Here is an 18,751-nt window from a genome sequence, read left to right as displayed (position 1 = left end):
CACCTAGTGTCAGAGAAAGGAGTGCAGGTCAACCCAGAGAAAACAGAGGCAGTGAAAGCTTACCCCACACCCACCAATGTTAAAACCTTGCAGAGATTTTTGGGTTTAGTGGGGTGGTATCACAAGTTCATTTCTCACTTTGCCAATATTGCAGCTCCCCTCCATCGTCTGACCAGAAAAGATGTGGAGTGGGCCTGGACAGCAGAGTGTCAGGATAGCTTTGAACAGCTTAAACAGGCCCTAGTCAGTGCTCCCATCCTAACTCAGCCAGACCATTCACTTCCTTTTGAAGTACACACTGATGCCAGTGAGGTAGGCCTAGGTGCAGTACTAGTTCAAGTGTCTGAGGGGAGTGAAAAAGTAATAGCTTATGCTTCTAGGGGATTGAGGGGTGCAGAGTCAAACTACTCCACGTCAGAAAAGGAGTGCTTGGCAGTTGTCTGGGCTGTAGAGAAATGGAGACATTTCCTTGAGGGCAGAGACTTCACAGTTTTCACTGACCACGCTGCCTTACATGGGCCTTCAACTCCCCAAAAACGTCTTCCCGGCTGACTAGATGGACTTTGAGGCTCCAACAGTTTCAGTTCACAGTCAAATACAGAAAAGGTCTCCAGAACATTGTCCCTGACGCCCTTTCCAGATCAGTCATTCCAACTTCTTTGTCAGAGATACGAGAGGCTCAAGGAAAAGATCCTGATGTGATGGAAATGGCAAACTCAAATTCCAGTTCTGACAGACCAGGCAGAGTGGGATTTTCCATGATCCAAGGACTCTTGTACAGAAAGTCCCCTGTTAAAGATGAAGGTGACAAATACCAGTTCGTATTCCCTCGATCTCTGGTTCCCTGCTTTCTGGACTACTTCCACAAAAACCCGTTGAGTGGTCACTTAGGCAGACTTAAGACTCTTTTGAGAATTCTGGAGGTAGCTTGGTGGCCTTCGATCAGACCAGATGTGTGGACACATGTAAAGCACTGTCTCACCTGCCAAGCATATAAGCCTGAGAACCAGAAACCTGCCGGTTTTATGCAGCCCACAATAGCTGAAGCCGCATGGGAAAAGCTTGGAATTGACCTCATGGGCCTATTTCCCCGCAGTAAAAAAGGCAACAAGTTCCTTCTCGTCATTGTTGATTATTTTACGAAGTGGGTAGAAATGTTTCCCATCAAAGACAGCAAAGCGCATCGAATTTCAAACATCCTGAAGGATGAGATTTTCACCCGTTTTGGTGTCCCACAAGAGCTTGTGTCAGACAGGGGGCCTCAGTTCACTGGCCATGAAGTGAGTAACCTCTGTAAAACCTGGGGAGTGACACAGAAGTTCACCACCAGCTACCATCCACAAGCCAACTTAACCGAACGAGCCAATAGAACCATAAAGACCATGATTGGACCAAGGTTTGGTTAAATAAGGAAAATTTTGTTGTGAATGAATGAAATGAATGAAAGAAATGAATGCAGTAAAAAGAAAATAAATCCCTGTAAAAAAAAAAAAAAAATGTATGAGAAGTCGGGGTACCTGTTGCTGTCTTGATTTGGATTTTTGGTCGAAAATGAAAAGAAAAGAATGGACGAAATTATAAAGGGAGGACGTGGCGTCAGGGAAGGGGCGGAGAGGCGTAGGTGAAGAGGAAAGACAAAGAAACTGGCGTGCCGGTGGAAAGGGCCGGGAAAACCGAAGAAAAGTAAAGACTGTCGGAGGAAAAGTGTTATCACTCTTAAAAGAAATCTTCCAGAGTTGCTTACTTGTGCGATGCCTCTACAGCCCAAAGGATTGATAAGGAATATCGCTTCCCAGGACTAGGAGGAGCACGACCCGGCTGGGAGAGGTTAAGTGCTTCCAGGGGGGTGAGCCTTACAACATTTATTTTTTGTGTTTTTTCCTGGTATACCAGTGATTTTTGGTTATTGATCGATCACGTTTTTTTGGGGTGTTTTGGGTTTTTTTTTCCCTGTGTGGATTATTTTATTTTCGTGACGGATTTCAGGCGGAAAACGGACACGCAAACTGGTTAAAAGACATTTTAAGAGGGTGAAAAAAAGACAATTGGACTTATTTTCGTTGAAAAGGATTTTTGGTTTTATTTACAGATAGGACTGACTGGATTTGGTTTTTTTCTTGAGGAGCTATTTGAGTTTGATGTCTATTACGCGCGGGTGCGCAGGCGCGCAGGCGAGATTTTATTTTGGTTTGATTAAAGAGTTATTTCTGATGTCTTAAACGTTGCTCCAAGTTTTTTTTCATTGTTTGACCTCTTTTGTTTGTTTCTTGGGGGATTTGTCATTTCCTGAAAGTTTGTCCCCCTGGTGTATTTAACGCCGACCTGATAAGGGTTGAGTCGTTACAACATTTGCAATGACAAATTAAAAGCTATTATCAGAAAAGCTATCATCTTCTGAGTCTGCAGTGAGGGGCACTAAGTCTGCAAGGAGAGAAAGTGGGTCTGCAGGGAGGGAAACTAAGTCCACAAGGAAGGAAACTGAGCCTACAATGAGGGACACTGTGTCTGCAAAAAAAGAAACTGAGTCTGCAATGAGGGACACTGAGTCTGCAAAAAAGGAAACTGAGTCTGCAATGTGGGACACAATTGGACAAGACTAACAAATGGCAATTTCCTCTGTAGAATGCAGTGTTTGATTTTAGACACAGCCCAATGGCACTTTTTGGTAGTGGTGATTTCCTGTTATTCCAAAGCAGCATCTGGGTTTTCACTACTCCAGTTAACAACCATCACACAAAAAGTCTAAATCTGTCTGAAACACTGAGGATTAAGTGCTCATCTAACAGCTAATTAATTAGCCATGCATAGAACTTACAGAGTGTTGCAAACTTGGCATTCGTAAAGCCCTTTCTACACTTAAACACCATCCTCCAGCTGATTCTGAGGATTCTTTACGCCTCACCTGTTACCTCCTTTAGCCTAAAGTTGTCTTAGTCATACAGCAGAAAAATCTGTGTGTTTGTGTGAGTGTGTGCGCACTTGTGTGTGTGTGTGTGTGTGCATATGTGTGTGTGTGTTTGTGTGTGTGTGTGTGTGCATGTGTGTGCATGTGTGTTTATGTGTGTGAGTGTGTGCGTGTGTGTGTGTGTGTGTGAGTGTGTGTGCATGTGAGTGTGTGCGTGTGTGTGTGCGTGTGTGTGTGTGTATGAACATGCTCATGCCTGAATCTGTGTGAACTCACTGTCTTTGGGCTCATTGGGGGAGTCAGTCTTGACAGGGGTAGGGTCACTCCAGGAACGGCTGAAACTCTTCGATCTACGCTCAGCGAATGCTAGTGCAGGCGGGGAGAGATGGTCACTCACATACACTATGCTCACTCATACTTAGCTCCCAAACTGGCTTATCTCCTGCACACACTCACCATCCAGAACACAGAGGTGCAGAGGCAGATGCAGCTACGAGAGCACAAATATAGAGGACATACAGCGCCATCCCTTCTCTTCTTAACAAACACAACAAATGCACAAACAGAGCTGTCAACAAACAGAGCAGACGCAAACCATCACGTTTCATCATCATGTTTCTTTATTCTGCCACTACACAGGGCTGCATGTTTCCTAGATTGGCTGAGCAGAAACTGCTAAAATCCAGCCTGCGTTGAACAGTAATCACAGTCCTCTTGGAACATTTTTAGACTACTTAAAAGTGTTTGACAAGGTTAATCAACTGCATCCCTCAAGGCGCCAAATTCTTTGGTCGCTGAGGTTTCTGTGGTGATGGATCTTTGTTAATGCCTCCCTGCAAGCACTGCTAATTTAACTTGTTCTTTTTATGTTCAAGTGTCTTTTCGTGAGAAGAAAACAATTCATTTGTCAGGTCAACTTTTCAACGCTTCCCAATGATCAAAAGAATGTTTCTTGTGATGTAGGTTCACAGGTTTCCTTAAAAAAAACACACACTTTTTTTTATCAAACCTTTCTGAGTTTTCTCAAACCTTTGTCCTTCATGTGACTCCTATAGTACAGAGGAGTCCAAAGCTTTGGTTTGATCTTATGTCGCCAACTGCTCAGCTTGATCTGGTTGGATGTTCTGTTCATGCTGATTTTTCATAATACACAATGACAGTCTCATCACCAGATTCAATGACCATGGACAGTAAGTGAGTGAGATGTGACAGTAAAGCATTTCAGGAGAAACAAGCTCCAGGAAAGCATTTCAGGAGAAACAAGCTCCAGGAAAGCATTTCAGGAGAAACAAGCTCCAGGAAAGAAAATATAAGGTATGGAAAGACTTAAACAAAACTAACAGCAGGAGTAAAAATCAAATCCTCTTCTGGTATATCTCATAAGATTCAGATCCACTGCCATGATACTGTGAGTGACAGATGAAAGTTGAAACTTAGTTCAGGCTAACATGTCAAAAACAAGCTTTTAAAAATGGCAGGGTCACAGGGTCTGACCTGATAACAGTAAGCAACAAAAATATGTTTCATATATTTTCATTATTTGGAACTTCCCCAAACAGGGTGATTGGAGTTTGGAAATATCCTCTCACATATTCATGTTCAAATATATGTTTTTATAAATAATTGATTTTATTTTTTTCTGTCTGATTTGTGACAACAAATAGGTGTTCATATTTTTATACATTACTACACAGGTGAACTGCATTCAAAAACTGTACTAACTGTGGTCATGAAGATAATGATGTGAAATATTTCACAAGCTAAAAGTTTATTTGGTGATGAGCAGTGTGTGCTTAGACGCCAATGCCCCAGCATGTGACACAGAGGAGAGTCATCCCATTCTTTTTACATCCATTGAAACACTCTGTGCATCTGCTCCTTTATGACTGAGATAATTTGTCTCTTAAATGTATAATTTTTTCGCAGGTTCATAGAGTTTAAACCAAATCAGCGCTACACATGTGAAGCATGGGCTGTAGAACCCCATCGGTGCCATGTAACAATGGTCATTTAAAAAGCAAAGGGCGAAGCGAAATTAATAGACAGGCAGGCATGTTATATCTGTTTGACATGGGGCCTGTTGTAACACTTGAGTTACCGTTCCTAATGAATATATTGTATTTAAAATCTAATGCCTGACATCGCTGAGACCAAGTCTATCCATCACACGGTCTATGAATCAAACTTAAACACCTTAAGTTAAGTGTGACTTATTTCCATCTCTCTTGTCACATTCATGTTGTACCTGAATGTAACTTTGATAATAGTGAATAGATGTTTGATTGATTGGGGCATGAGGCTATGATAGTGTATTTAGTCATTTATAATTTTCTTTCCATTAATCTAAACTTGAAGGTCAGTGTCAGGGCACAGGACAGACCCTCACACAGCACACGACAGGCCGGCCTGACACCACAGACATAGCTAAAGACACAGAAATCACTCCATCACATGGGTCTTAATTTTCTGCCAGGGTCAAACATCTGCACAGGCAGACAGACAGACAGACAGACAGACAGACAGACAGACAGACAGACAGACAGACAGACAGACTGACTGACTGACTGACTGACAGACACACAGACACAAACACAAACACACACACACACACACACACACACACACACACACACACACACACACACACACACACGTCTGACTCACTCTGTGCTTTAATCCTTCTGCTGCCCACCATCCGAAGATGCTTCCGGAAGTTCCTGTGGGTGGAGAAAAGAAATGAAAGCAGAGAGGGATAACAGAGGAAAAAAAACAAAATGTAAAGAAAGGAGGGAGGGAATGGTGGGTGGGAAATGACGAACAAGGAAAGACAGACAGAGGGAAGATAAGTGTCATCATTCTGTTCAAACAAAGGAGAGCTTTAAATGTAAAAATTTCTCTGTCAAAATTAACCTTTGTGGAGGCAGTGTGGGAGTCATGTATCAGCAAAGTACCTGGAGGGTTTGTATTTCTGTACTTAGTTCAAGGCAGACAATAATTTTATGGGCCTTATTTTATTTGTATTATGTTACATTTCAGACACTTCCTGCCGTTACATTTTGATGTTACACTCTAAGGCCATGTCCACATGTATCCGGGTATTTTCAAAAACAACTATCCCCCCCTCGTTTGTTTTTTAAAATACTTCCGTCCACACGCAGCGGGTAAATCCGCCGGTGAGTGTGGCTCGAGTCATGCCAAACCCATAATGAGCAGGATTTTTCAGACGTAAAACCCGTGTCAGCCAACCAGAATGAGCCCCCATCATTCAGCTGTGATGTTTAAGAACAGAAAACTCTGTTCACCGGTGTCTACACGAAACCATGAAACCGGAGTTTTCCAAAATCTCCACTTTGGCCAGGGTTTTAGAAAACATTGTTTTCGGTGACATAAAACTGCGGTTTCGTGCGTTTTCCTAAATACCCGGCTACGTGTTGACATGGCCTAAGAAGGGAAGCTAAGTTTAGCCTTTAATTACTAGATGCAGACTTGGATGCCTTTGCTAGCTGCTGTTGTTTTCCTAAAAGCTGCTCCATAAAATCTAAAAGACTTAATCTCCATTTCACTACAATGACTGGCCATAAATTCCTGGCTCAACAAACACGTTTGTAGGCATATGTGTATGTTTTATTAGTTTATTATATTGTACAGCATTTCTCCATACTTGTATTCATTTACGTGTTTCCTCCTATTACTATGCAGTTTATAATGAATCACACATATTCTTGCAGCTGTCCAACTGTGTAGCTGTCACTGACCCTGAAACCTCTGGATTCACAGCTTTCAGCTAAGTGCATTCAGTTGATCTCTGCCACTACATTTACAGTAGTGTCCCTCAAGAGCACTAGACATAAATCAGATGTATCAACACAGGATGCACACACAGCTTCCTTGTTATACTGCTAGTCCAGCTCTGAGTCTGTTGCATGATTTTGCACCACAGATTCTGCACCATTGCTTTGAAATTTTTGGAGCAGGACAGTTGGTAGTATAATTCCCCTATGCTTCATGTTATGCATCTTGTTATTAATGAACTCGTATTGTTCTAAGATGTGGCGCGTAAACCTGAAAAATTTAACACAGAGGAAAATAACTGACAATCCGTGTAAATCTTTTGACATTTAGGGCTATAATTTCGTAGACCAGGCGCAGGCGCAGGCGCAGGCGCAGGCGCAGGCGCAGGCGCAGGCGCAGGCGCAGGCGCAGGCGCAGGCGCAGGCGCAGGCGCAGGCGCAGGCGCAGGCGCAGGCGCAGGCGCGCACCTGCCCTGCACCAGCCTTCGCCGTGCGCACAGGGCGTGACCGGCGCACTTTGCAAGTTTCCTGCAGTGCCAAGAGAGGCGCAGTCAAGGCGCAGAGGAGCGCAGAGCTGCGCATCTACGCCTCCCTCCGCGCAAATCGCAGAGAGGGAGTAGAGAAGGCGTGAGTGGGTTTAACACAGCCGAGCGCTGTTTTCACCAATCAAATGAGCGCTTCTCCTCGCCTTTAAATGCCCTGCAGCCGAGCCACAGCGTCTGATTGGTCTGACTGATCTCTAGCACCGCGGAAACAGTGCTGGTAGAGGAGACTGTCAGAGCCGCTGTCCCCGTAGCAGTAGAATGGAAAGCGGGGCACATCAGAGGACATGAAGCGCGTCACCGTGTGGGCCAGCTCCCGGTACAGATTTAATCTGTTCCTTTGTCATTAATAGGAGTACAAAATTAAGAGACAGTTAGACAGCTGGCTTATCCATTCAGAATACTTCTGATCCACCTGCACTCCTGGTTTGTCATCACCAAATAGCAGAACCTTTGGTGATATACTGTATACTCTCCCAGTGTCTCCACCTCATCCTCCTTACAATAATGTACTCTATCCTTTTAGATCACTTTGAAAATAAAGACTAAAACAGAGAAATATGGGAAATCACGGGTAAATCCTGAGTGACATACATTTATATTGTTTCTTTTTCTCTTCATCTTTTCTCTCCCTCTTTTCTTTGACTTAAATGAAACGAGAGAACCAGGTATTTACGCTGTATCAGATGTTAAGGCTGTTTATTGTTTAATTGTAAGATGTGCATCAAACTTCCAGCTGCCGTCAGGTTAACTTTCCATTATGACAAACGGCTTTAATCTGACATCAGATGTGACAGGAAAATTAATATAGCTATAAATGTATATGCTGGTTCAGACGGTTACATTAAATAGTGATTGCTGTGATTGTTTACTGCATTAAAATGTGCCTGACACTCTGGAAACCTGCCTCTGAGGCTTTGTTGACATGTGCACACATGTGCGCCTGTCACCAAATTACAGCTGCGTGGGGTGCGCTCCGCCTTGCGCCGAGGATAGACCAGGTTGGAGCTGGTGAGCTTTCAGCGCACTTTTTTGGCACGAAATTGTCACTGCGCCAACATGAATCTGCTGACACCTCCCCCTGGTGCGCCGTCAACTCCCCCTAGCGCGCCGTCACACCCATCTCTGCGCAGACGGTCTACCAAATTGTCAAATTGGCAGCGCACGGCGGTGCGCTGCACGAAATTAGCACTGCGCAGGCTGCGCCAGGCTTGCGCCCCCTGCGCTGTGCCACGAAATTAGAGCCCTTTGTCACAACATGTGTAGCCAACTAGCTCAGCAGCACAACACAATATGAAATAGCAACGTCATAGATTATTGTAATGTTTTATTCCCTGTGAAAAAAGCATTTCAATATTTAGATAACATAAAAAAAACCTATGTATAAAAAGTGAAGAGAATTCATTGAATGACCCTTTTTTTAACACTATAGTTAAAGAGGCTTTGAGGAGTTTGAAAGTGATTTTGAAAAAGTCTCCCTTGTAGATATATGCCTGATCATAATCCACACTTTAAAATGAAGCCTCAATCAACCGGCTGTCATCACGGCCGCCTTGCCTACTTCCTCTCCACCGAAAAAAGCGCACAGCACAGGTCCTGGATTTGCTCGTCCTGTCCGGCTTTTAAACCATCGGTGGATCCGGACTATCTTTCTGGAGCCTTCTCCGCTGCTGCTGTCCGAACGCCTTCCTATTAGCACGCCCCGCAAAATGGGCAGCGGCGGCAGCGTGGTGTTTAAATCCGACCTCAAGTGATGTTTATCTCAGCCCACAACTCTTTGAACTGAAACTGCCTTCTCCCGTCTTCTGCGTTGTTGTTTATCGTCCGCCGAGACACAGCAAAGACTTTATTGACTATTTTGCGGATTTTCTGTCGAATTGTGGTGAATTATGACCATATTTTAATCTGCAGTGATTTTAATATTCCTGTGTGCTGCGAGTCCCATCCTCTGGCCAGAGACTTTTTGATTGACTTTCTTGATTTTATTCAGTGGGTATCTGGCCCAACAGATGAAAAGGGGCACAGCTTGGATCTTATCCTATCTTGTGGTTTATCTATCCCCATCAGTGAAATATGTGCTACCTCATGTATTTCTGATAATTTGCCTGTTCTGTTCACCTTAACACTGCCATGTCCAGTTGATAAACCATCTGCCCCCTCTGTGACTCAGGCGAGCTATTAGTCCTTTAACCGCCTCTCAGTTTCGCTACTTTTAACGAGTCTTGTAAGTCCCAGACTGATAAGTGTGGTCTCAGTGGGGATGAGATTTTAAATGTTTTCAACTCCACATGTACAGAGATCTTGGACTGTATTGCTCCTCTCAGGCCTATTCGTCCAAAAGCATGTCCACAGCCTTGGTTGAATGAATCTACACAGACTCTTTGACGTGCTTGCAGACGTGCTGAAAGGAAATGGAAGAAAGACAGACTCACTGTATCCCGCCAAATTCTTCATGGCTGCCTTTCTGACTATCAAAAAGCTGTCAAAGCTGCTAAAACAGCCTACTTCTCCACCCTAGTGGCAAACAATAGCCATAAGCCACAAGTCTTATTTAGCATTCTGAACTCTCTTGTTGATCCTAGTGATGTCTCTCCTCTTGTACCATCTCCTTCTGTGTGTAATGATTTTTTACAGTTTTTCATTGGTAAGGTTGCTGCCCTCAGGCCAGCTTGCACAAGTGACAGGCCTGCTTTAGACATTGCTCCTGCTCTACGCACCACCATCTTCTACTGGTTTGAGCCTCTGACCCTCTGTCAACTTTCTGATTTAGTTCAGCATTTGAGTCCAACTAACTGCCCCTCTGACATGGCTCCCCCCGTCATCTTAGGGAAGTCTTTGACACAGTTGGAGCTAATGTTCTGTTGCTGATCAACACCAGTCTTAGCTCAGGTCATGTCCCTGTAGCTCTGAAACATGCTGTTGTCAAACCCTTGCTCAAAAAGAAGAATCTTGATCCCTCTGACTTCTCTAATTTCAGGCCTATATCACTGCTCCCGTTTTTATCAAAGGTCCTAGAGAAAGCAGTATATGTCCAGCTGCAGTTGTTCTTAACCAAGCACAATATTCATGAAAAGTTTCAGTCTGGCTTTAGACCCAGACACAGCACGGAAACTGCACTGCTGAGAGTTATTAATAATTTGCTTTTAGCTGTTGACTCTGGTAGCCCTGCTGTTTTGATGCTCTTAGACCTGTCTGCTGCCTTTGGCACCGTTGACCATGGTATTCTTCTTCAGCGTCTTGAGCATTATGTAGGCATCACAGGCTCTGCCCTCTGCTGGTTTAGGTCCTACCTGGCAGAGCGGACATTCTCTGTTCAGTTAGGCCACACTTCCTCAGATGTGGCTTCACTGACCTGTGGAGTCCCTCAAGGATCCATCCTAGATCCTATTCTTTTCCTTCTGTACATGTTGCCACTTGGGGATGTCTTTCAGAAGCATAAAATTTCTTTTCACTGTTTTGTTGACGATGTCCAAATATACATGCCACTTAGATCGCTAGGCCAGGACACTATGAAGGCATTTCTCGATTGCCTCAGTGATGTGAAGGCTTGGATGAGGGAAAATTTTTCTCAAATTTAATGAATCTAAGACAGGAATCATTTTCTTTGGAGGATACACCCCCACAACTGCCTGCTTTGCTGAAAATCTGGGCCCCTTGAGTTCTAACATTCAGACTAATGTTCGGAACCTTGGTGTCATCTTTGATAACTCTTTTAACTTTGATAAGCAGGTCAGTGCCGTTGTTAAAGCAAGTCTATTAGCTAAGACTAAGGCCTACTTTTCACAGGCAGATCTTGAAAAGACTATCCATGCCTTTGTCACATGTAGACTGGACTACTGTAACTCCTTATACATTGGCATGGATAAGTCATCAATTAACCGCATTCAGCTCATTCAGAACGCTGCTGCTCGACTCCTCTCAGGCAAGAAAAAACGTGACCACATTACCAGTTTTAGCCTCCACTGGCTCCCAGTTCGTTTTCGCATTGATTTTAAAATTCTTTTATTTGCTTTTAAAGCCCTCAATGGTCTTGCCCCTCTGTACCTGTCTGAAGTGCTACATCTCTACTCCCAAACCAGAGCCCTAAGGTCTTCTGACCAGCTGCTGTTGGAGGTTCCCAAAACCAGACTTAAGTCAAGAGGTGACAGGGCCTTTGCAGCGGCTGCCCCTAGACTGTGGAACAGTCTCCCGATCCATATAAGAGCCTTCCAGACCATAGAGATTTTTAAATCTTCCTTAAAGGCCCACTTTTTCTCCCTGGCGTTTCATCAATGAGCTCCTACAAATCACAGGTACCTTAGTTTTTAATTTTTAAATTTTTAGTGTTTTATTACAATGTTTTTCTATGTTTTTTATTGTTCTTATTGTTATATATACTTATTTCAATGTATTGTGTACAGCACTTTGATCGACTGCTGTCTTCTTGAAGGTGCTCTATAAATAAAGCTGACTTGACTGACTTGACTTGACTATATACAGATGACACTGTAATACACTCCTCCGGATTGGACATTTCTCAGATCAAACTTTCATTACAAACTGATTTTAACTTAGTCCAAAAATGTTTCTCAGCCAACAAACTTCTTCTGAATAAGAAAAAAAAAAACTATTCTATGTTTTTTTGTTTTTGATCTAATTCCCTGCCTCTATCAATACATTCTCTGGAAGAAACAGCATTACAGAAAGTAAAAAAGTTCACATTTTTAGGCTTATGGCTAGATTCGCAGCTATCCTTGAAATCTCACATCAATTCAATCTCTAAGAAAATATATGGTCGTCTATTATCACTCTATCACTCTGTTGAATGTTTTTCCTTGCAAGTTCGGAAAAGAATCTCAACACAGTTGCTACTGCCAGTCCTTGATTATGCCGATGTTATCTATAGCAACACCCCAGAAACAAACCCTATTCCTCTCAATGTCTTCTATAATAGTCTTTGGAGATTTGTCCTGAGGTGTCCATACAGGACGCACCACTGTTTAATGTATGAATCCTTGAACTGGCTGGCCCCCAAGGACGGAAGGAAATTTCATAGGTTATTATTTACATTTAAATGTATACATTTCAATTTCCCACCATATTTAAAGCAGTTTCTAATTCCTTTAAATTCACAATATAACCTAAGACATACTGATTTTTCTCAACTCCAAGATTTAGGAAGGAAATTGGACATCTTGCATTTCAATTTAAAGCCCTCTCAGACTAGAACAACTTACCCCACTCACTTAGATCTGTTTCCTCTTTTCCTATTTTTTAATCATCTCCACTTATATATTCCCAAACATCCTTCTCTTGTTATTAATTCTCTTTCTCTTCTGGACTCAGTTGGTCTGGACCTCGATTGTTTCTGCTTGTGTACCCTATATCTACACGTACTTACTGTGCCTTATCTGGTGCCTTGTACTCTGATATTGAGTGTAATATGTGAGAATGTACTGAAAAGCATGCATTAATATATATATATATATATATTTATATGAGTGTGAACATGTATATTTACATGTATAAGTATGTGTACATGTATACTGTTTATTACTGGCTAATCGGTGGGTGGCTACACTTGAGGGGGCATGAGGTGTGAGAGACTCTAATTTCGTAGACCAGGCGCAGGCGCAGGCGCACCTGTCCTGCACCAGCCTTCGCTGTGTGCACAGGGCGTGACCGGCGCACTTTGCAAGTTTCCTGCAGTGCCAAGGGATGCGCAGTCCAGGCGCAGTCCAGGCGCAGAGCTGCGCGTCCACGCCTCCCTCCGCGCAAATCGCAGAGAGGGAGGAGAAAAGCCGTGAGTGGGTTTAACACAGCCGAGCACTGTTTTCACCAATCAAATAAGCGCCTCTCCTCGCCTTTGAATGCCCTGCGGCAGAGGCGCAGCGTCTGATTGGTCTGACTGATCTTCAGCACCGCGGAGAGAGGGAGCGGGGACGGTCCCTGTGCCTGCAGCAGGTCAATGGACAGCAGGGCGCAACGGAGGACACGTCACCGTGTGGGCCAGCTCCCGGGACAGATTTAATCTGTTCCTTTGTCTTTATCGGGAGTAAAAATTGGAGAGACTGTTAAACAGCTGGCTTATCTATTCAGAATACTTTTGATCCACCTGCACTCCTGATTTGTCATTGCCAAGCAGAGCCTTTGGTGATATACTGTATACTCTCCCAGTGTCTCCACCTCATCCTCCTTACAATAATGTACTCCATCTTTTTAGATCAGGTTAAAAATAAAGACTAAAACAGAGAAATATGGGAAATCACGGGTAAATCCTGAGTGACATACATTTATTTCGTCTCTTTTTTTCTTCGTCTTTTCTCTCCCTCTTTTCTTTGAATTAAATGAAATGAGAGAACCAGATATATACTCAGTATCAGATGTTAAGGCTGTTTATTGTTTAATTGTAAGATGTGCATCAACCTTCCAGCTGCCGTCAGGTTAACTTTCCATTATGACAAACGGCTTTAATCTGACATCAGATGTGACGGGACAGTTAATATAGATATAAATGTATATGCTGGTTCAGACGGTTACATTAAATAGTGATTGCTGTGATTGTTTATTGCATTAAAATATGCCTGACACTCTGGAAACCTGCCTCTGAGGCTTTGATGACATGTGCACAGCGGTGCGCTGCACGAAATTAGCACTGCGCAGGCTGCGCCAGGCTTGCCCCTTCTGCGCTGCGCCACGAAATTAGAGCCCAAGGTGCCAATTTCGTGCGGTGCTCCGCCGCACACTGCCAATTTGACAATTTGGTATACCGTCTGCGCAGAGATGGGTGTGACGGCGCGCCAGGGGGAGTTGACGGCGCACCAGGGGGAGGTGTCAGCAGATTCATGTTGGCGCAGTGACAATTTGGTGCCAAAAAAGTGCGCTGAAAGCTCACCAGCTCCAACCTGGTCTATCCTCGGCGCAAAGCGGAGCGCACCCCACGCAGCTGTAATTTGGTGACAGGCGCACATGTCAACAAATCCTCAGAGGCAGGTTTCCAGAGTGTCATAAACAATCACAGCAATCACTATTTAATGTAACTGTCTGAACGAGCATATACATTTGTATCTATATTAACTGTCCATTATTTTATTTTTTATTTTTTCACTTTTCTCCTTAGGAACCCTTATTTCAGTCTCTGTCTGAAATGCTTTCTTTTAGCTGCTGTGTTTCTAAGGCTCCCTTTGGAGGTCTGTCAGGGGCAGAGTTGTGGTGAGACCTTGGTGTTTGAGACCCTTCCGCCAACATGTCATGAACCAGTTTGGAAATCCTCATCATTTAAGTAAGTGCCATGAGGATCTTGAAGATTTTCAGAATTCAGAATGAAGCATCGTGAACAGCTTAAAGACAGAGTCAAGGATTTCCAAAATGTATGTTTATGTTATGGTTTGAAAATCTGCCCATGTTAAGTATGGACATTTTTTCATTATGTCTTTGTTTGGGATGTGGGGAGTAACTCCTCTTGCTATGGGTTAGGGTTAACCCACTTTTTCTTCTGACTGTTTTTGTAGCTTACTCTAACTTTCTTAACACATTTAACACAGTTTTCCAGTGTTCTACTTTCTGAAATGTCTTTGCCCTAGTTTCTTGTTTACAGAGAGCCCCATTTGTGTGTGTGTTTTTTTTTCAGGCACAGATAGTGAACAGAACTGATCTGCTGCTATTTGTTGTCATGTGTATGGATCCTTATGCATTTTAGATCTGTTATGGTTTTAACATGTTTTGGTGAGAGCCAGGCTTTACTTGAACACTGAATCTATATCATCGTTTATTAATGAATATAATTTGAATTTTTTCAAATTGGCAATGTAATGAGGAAGCAGCCATCTCTGATGTTAAAAAGTGAAGCTAATGGCCAGCTGCAGAAGCCATGAAACCCCATTCAGCCAAATGCTGTTTCACCTCCACATCAGAAATCAACTGGTTTTCAGCCCACTACAAACAAAAGAGTTTAGTCTTAAAGGGATAGTTTGGGTTTTTTGACATGAACCAGTATGGCATCCTCATCTGTAGTTACGTACATCAGCGCTGACTTACCCCTTTCAGCGTCCTGTGACCCCAGATCTAGTGCGGTTTTAGTCCAGACAAAAGTAGTCCGGCAACATGGCTGGTCATGACTGGTCATGAAATTAAAGCGTTTTTCCTCTCAAAACAAATTGTTTTCAAAAAGTGATAAATTTGCATCACAAAACTGCAAACTGGAAAAAAGTCAGACTCCGTTATAGCTTGGCACTACTTTCTGGTGCGTATCACTGCGCGGTGCATCCAGCTGACCAGGGTGCGTAATCACCGTCATTACAACTTTAAAAAGTTAACTATAACATGTCTGACTACGACACTGATGAAGATGACATTACATTTAGCACAGAGCCAAGGGGATTTCTTTATGAACCTGAATATACTGATGCTGAAATTCATCAGATGGAGTTAGAACGGGTGGAGAGAGAGACAAGGCACAGTCATGATGCTCCTGGAGCCACAGCTGGAGCCGTGAAAGAAAGAGAGGGTGACAGACAAATAGTGGTGCACTTGTCAGAAGTGTGAAGTCATGCCGACAGAGGTGGAGTGCCTGTGCTTTTTCCACGTACCTAGATACGTGAAAAAAGGTCTGTAAGACACCCTCATTCAGTAGTGCAGGGAGGTCATTATTGTTTGTGATGCAGACAGAAGCTGCAACGCTGGCCTCCTCATCAATTGAAAGGTCTTGCATCTGTGGTATGATGAGGCTCCATTCGTGGCAGCAGTAGCATTCCACCTCTGTCGGCATTACTTCACACTTCTGACAAGTGCACCACCATTTGTCTGTCACCCTCTCTTTCATGACTCCAGCTGTGGCTCCAGGAGCAACATGACTGTGATCGTTTCTCTCAACCCATTCTAACTCCATCTGATGAATTTCAGCATCAGTATATTCAGGTAGTATCTCGGGGTCTTGTTCACGAGTGAGGGAAGGATGGAGCGAGAGATCGGCAGGCGGATCGGTGCGGCGTCCGCAGTAATGTGGACTCTGCACAGGTCTGTCGTGGTGAAGAGGGAGCTGAGCCGGAAGGCGAAGCTCTCTGTTTACCGGTCGATCTTCGTTCCCACCCTCACCTATGGTCATGAGCTGTGGGTAGTGACCGAAAGAACAAGATTGCGGGTACAAGCAGCCGAAATGAGCTTCCTCCGTAGGGTGGCCGGGCTCTCCCTTAGAGATAGGGTGAGAAGCTCGGCTATCCGGGAGGAGCTTGGAGTAGAGCCGCTACTCCTCCGCGTTGAGAGGAGCCAGATGAGGTGGCTCGGGCATCTGATGAGGATGCCTCCCGGACGCCTCCCTGGAGAGGTGTTCATGGCACGTCCCACCGGGAGGAGACCCCGGGGCAGACCCAGGACACGCTGGAGAGACTACGTCTCTCGGCTGGCCTGGGAACGTCTTGGGATCCCCCCGGAAGAGCTGGACGAAGTGGCTAGGGAGAGGGAAGTCTGGGCTTCCCTGCTTAGGCTGCTGCCCCCGCGACCCGACCCCGGATAAGCGGAAGAAGATGGATGGATGGATGGATGGTATATTCAGGTTCATAAAGATATCCCCTTGGCTCTGTGCTAAATGTTATGTCATCTTCATCAGTGTCGTAGTCAGACATGTTATCGTTAACTTTTTAAAGTTGTAATGATGATGATTAAAAAAAGATAAGATAAAAGATAAAATATACTTTATTCATCCCCTAAGGGAAATTCATGAATTACGCACCCCGGTCAGCTGGATGCACCACGCGGCGCAGTGATACGCACCAGAAAGTAGTACCAAGTGATAACAGAGTCTGACTTTTTTCCAGTTTGCAGTTTTGTGATGCAAATTTATCACTCTTTTGAAAACAATTTGTTTTGAGAGGAAAAATGCTTTATTTTCATGACCCCAGCCATGTTGCCGGACTACTTTTGTCTGGACCAAAACCGCACTAGATCTGGGGTCACAGGACGCTGAAAGGGGTAAGTCAGCGCTGATGCACGTAACTACAGATGAGGATGCCATACAGGTTCATGTCAAAAAAACCCAAACTATCCCTTTATATCTTAATGTTAAATCTAAATCTAAATCTAAATGTTAAATCTAAATATTTAGCTAATATGCAAATTGAAACTCCCGGTAACAGGAAGTACCAAAATAAAAGCTCACGCAACTACCATTGTGGTGTTCAACATGTTATCATGCCATGTCAGAAATAAACGGCTGCTAGCACAGCTGATAGAGAGAATCTGATCTGTTTAATTGTGGTGTTTTGGCCGTATGAATTAAAAAGATATATATCGCACAAAATGACGGGGGAGACTGGTATGGCTGAGAGCATAGGAAGGGCTGTTCTGGCAGCCATAAGACAATTTGTTACGGCGTCAGCTACATCGCCTGCTACAGAGTAACCGCACTTTGTCAGTGTTTCCAACTCGCCTTGCATTAGCTCAAACATGACAAAATTACTGTAGACGACCTTAGTTAGCCCATTCGCTAAAGTGCCCTTCATGCTTAACATATCTGCTTCGTCTTTTATTGCTAAGCATGTAAACATTAAAAACAGTACAGAAAATGTAGTTAATACGTTGTTTATGTCACTACAGGCTGCCAGGAACTCTCTTATTCCACCTGGACCGGCCACACCGTCCACCTCCACAGGGACATCATACCGCACGGTATACTCCCCCAGTGACAACTTTGGGTTTCCCCCCTTGTAGACTTGGGTAAAGCTAGAGTTGGATGTTACATCTACAAAATCACAGCAAACATCTTCACAACAACTGTATTTACTGTTTAGACAACTAACTAACTAAACTAACATTGTTCTCTAAGGTAAGAGCTTTGGTATATTTAAGAAGATATGCTTGATCATCGGGGTGAGTTTGGTGCCACTACAGTTAACAAAAATGCAGTTAGTACAGTTGTTGTAGATGTAACATCTAACTCTAACTTTACCCAAGTCTACAAGGGGGGAAACCCGAAGTTGTCACTGGGGGAAATATATCTTTGTAATTCATTCTGCCAAAACACCACAATTAAATAGATCAGATTCTCTCTATCAGCTGTGCTAGCAGCCGTTTATTTCTGACACTGCATGATAACATGTTGAACACCACAATGGTAGCTGCGTGAGCTTTTATTTTGGTACTTCCTGTTACTGGGAGTTTCAATTTGCATATTAGCTAAATATTTAGTTGCATCTGAGATATTTAGATTTAACATTTAGATTTGAAATTTAGATTTAGGTTTAACATTTTATTTATATTTAAGATTTATATTTAAATTTATATTTAACATTTATATTTATATTTAAAATTTACATTTATATTTAGCATTTATATAGCATTTATGTGTGACATTTAATATTTACATTTTACTATTTAAGATATTTCAAAGATGACAAATATTGCTCTAAATGTCATAAAAGGTCACTAGCAAAAATCACACCCGTTTTTTTTGCACACGGTTTGAAGCTAAATGTGACAAAATGTTGCTGGGTTTTTTTTAGCATGCGCTGCTTTACAAACGGCGCCCCATATGGCACTGC

General features: G+C 43.3%; 1 protein-coding gene across 1 annotated transcript in view; it reads right to left on the bottom strand.

Annotated features, from left to right (window-relative positions):
- Positions 1-18,751, bottom strand: part of nsmfa (NMDA receptor synaptonuclear signaling and neuronal migration factor a) — a 97,668-nt gene that overhangs the window by 46,670 nt on the left and 32,247 nt on the right. The window contains exons 7-8 of the mRNA XM_074690473.1: positions 5,570-5,622; positions 3,182-3,271 (exon numbers count right to left, since the gene is read on the bottom strand). Coding sequence (XP_074546574.1) covers positions 3,182-3,271; positions 5,570-5,622 — 143 coding nt within the window. The remainder of the gene's footprint in view (positions 1-3,181; positions 3,272-5,569; positions 5,623-18,751) is intronic.

Source organism: Halichoeres trimaculatus, unplaced genomic scaffold (assembly GCF_033239565.1).
Source record: "Halichoeres trimaculatus isolate MK-OKI-2021-1 unplaced genomic scaffold, fHalTri1.1 fHalTri1_scaffold_16, whole genome shotgun sequence".
NCBI lineage: Eukaryota > Metazoa > Chordata > Actinopteri > Labriformes > Labridae > Halichoeres > Halichoeres trimaculatus.
The sequence above is the reverse complement of the archived record's forward strand: the minus strand, read 5'-3'. Positions and strand labels throughout refer to the sequence as shown.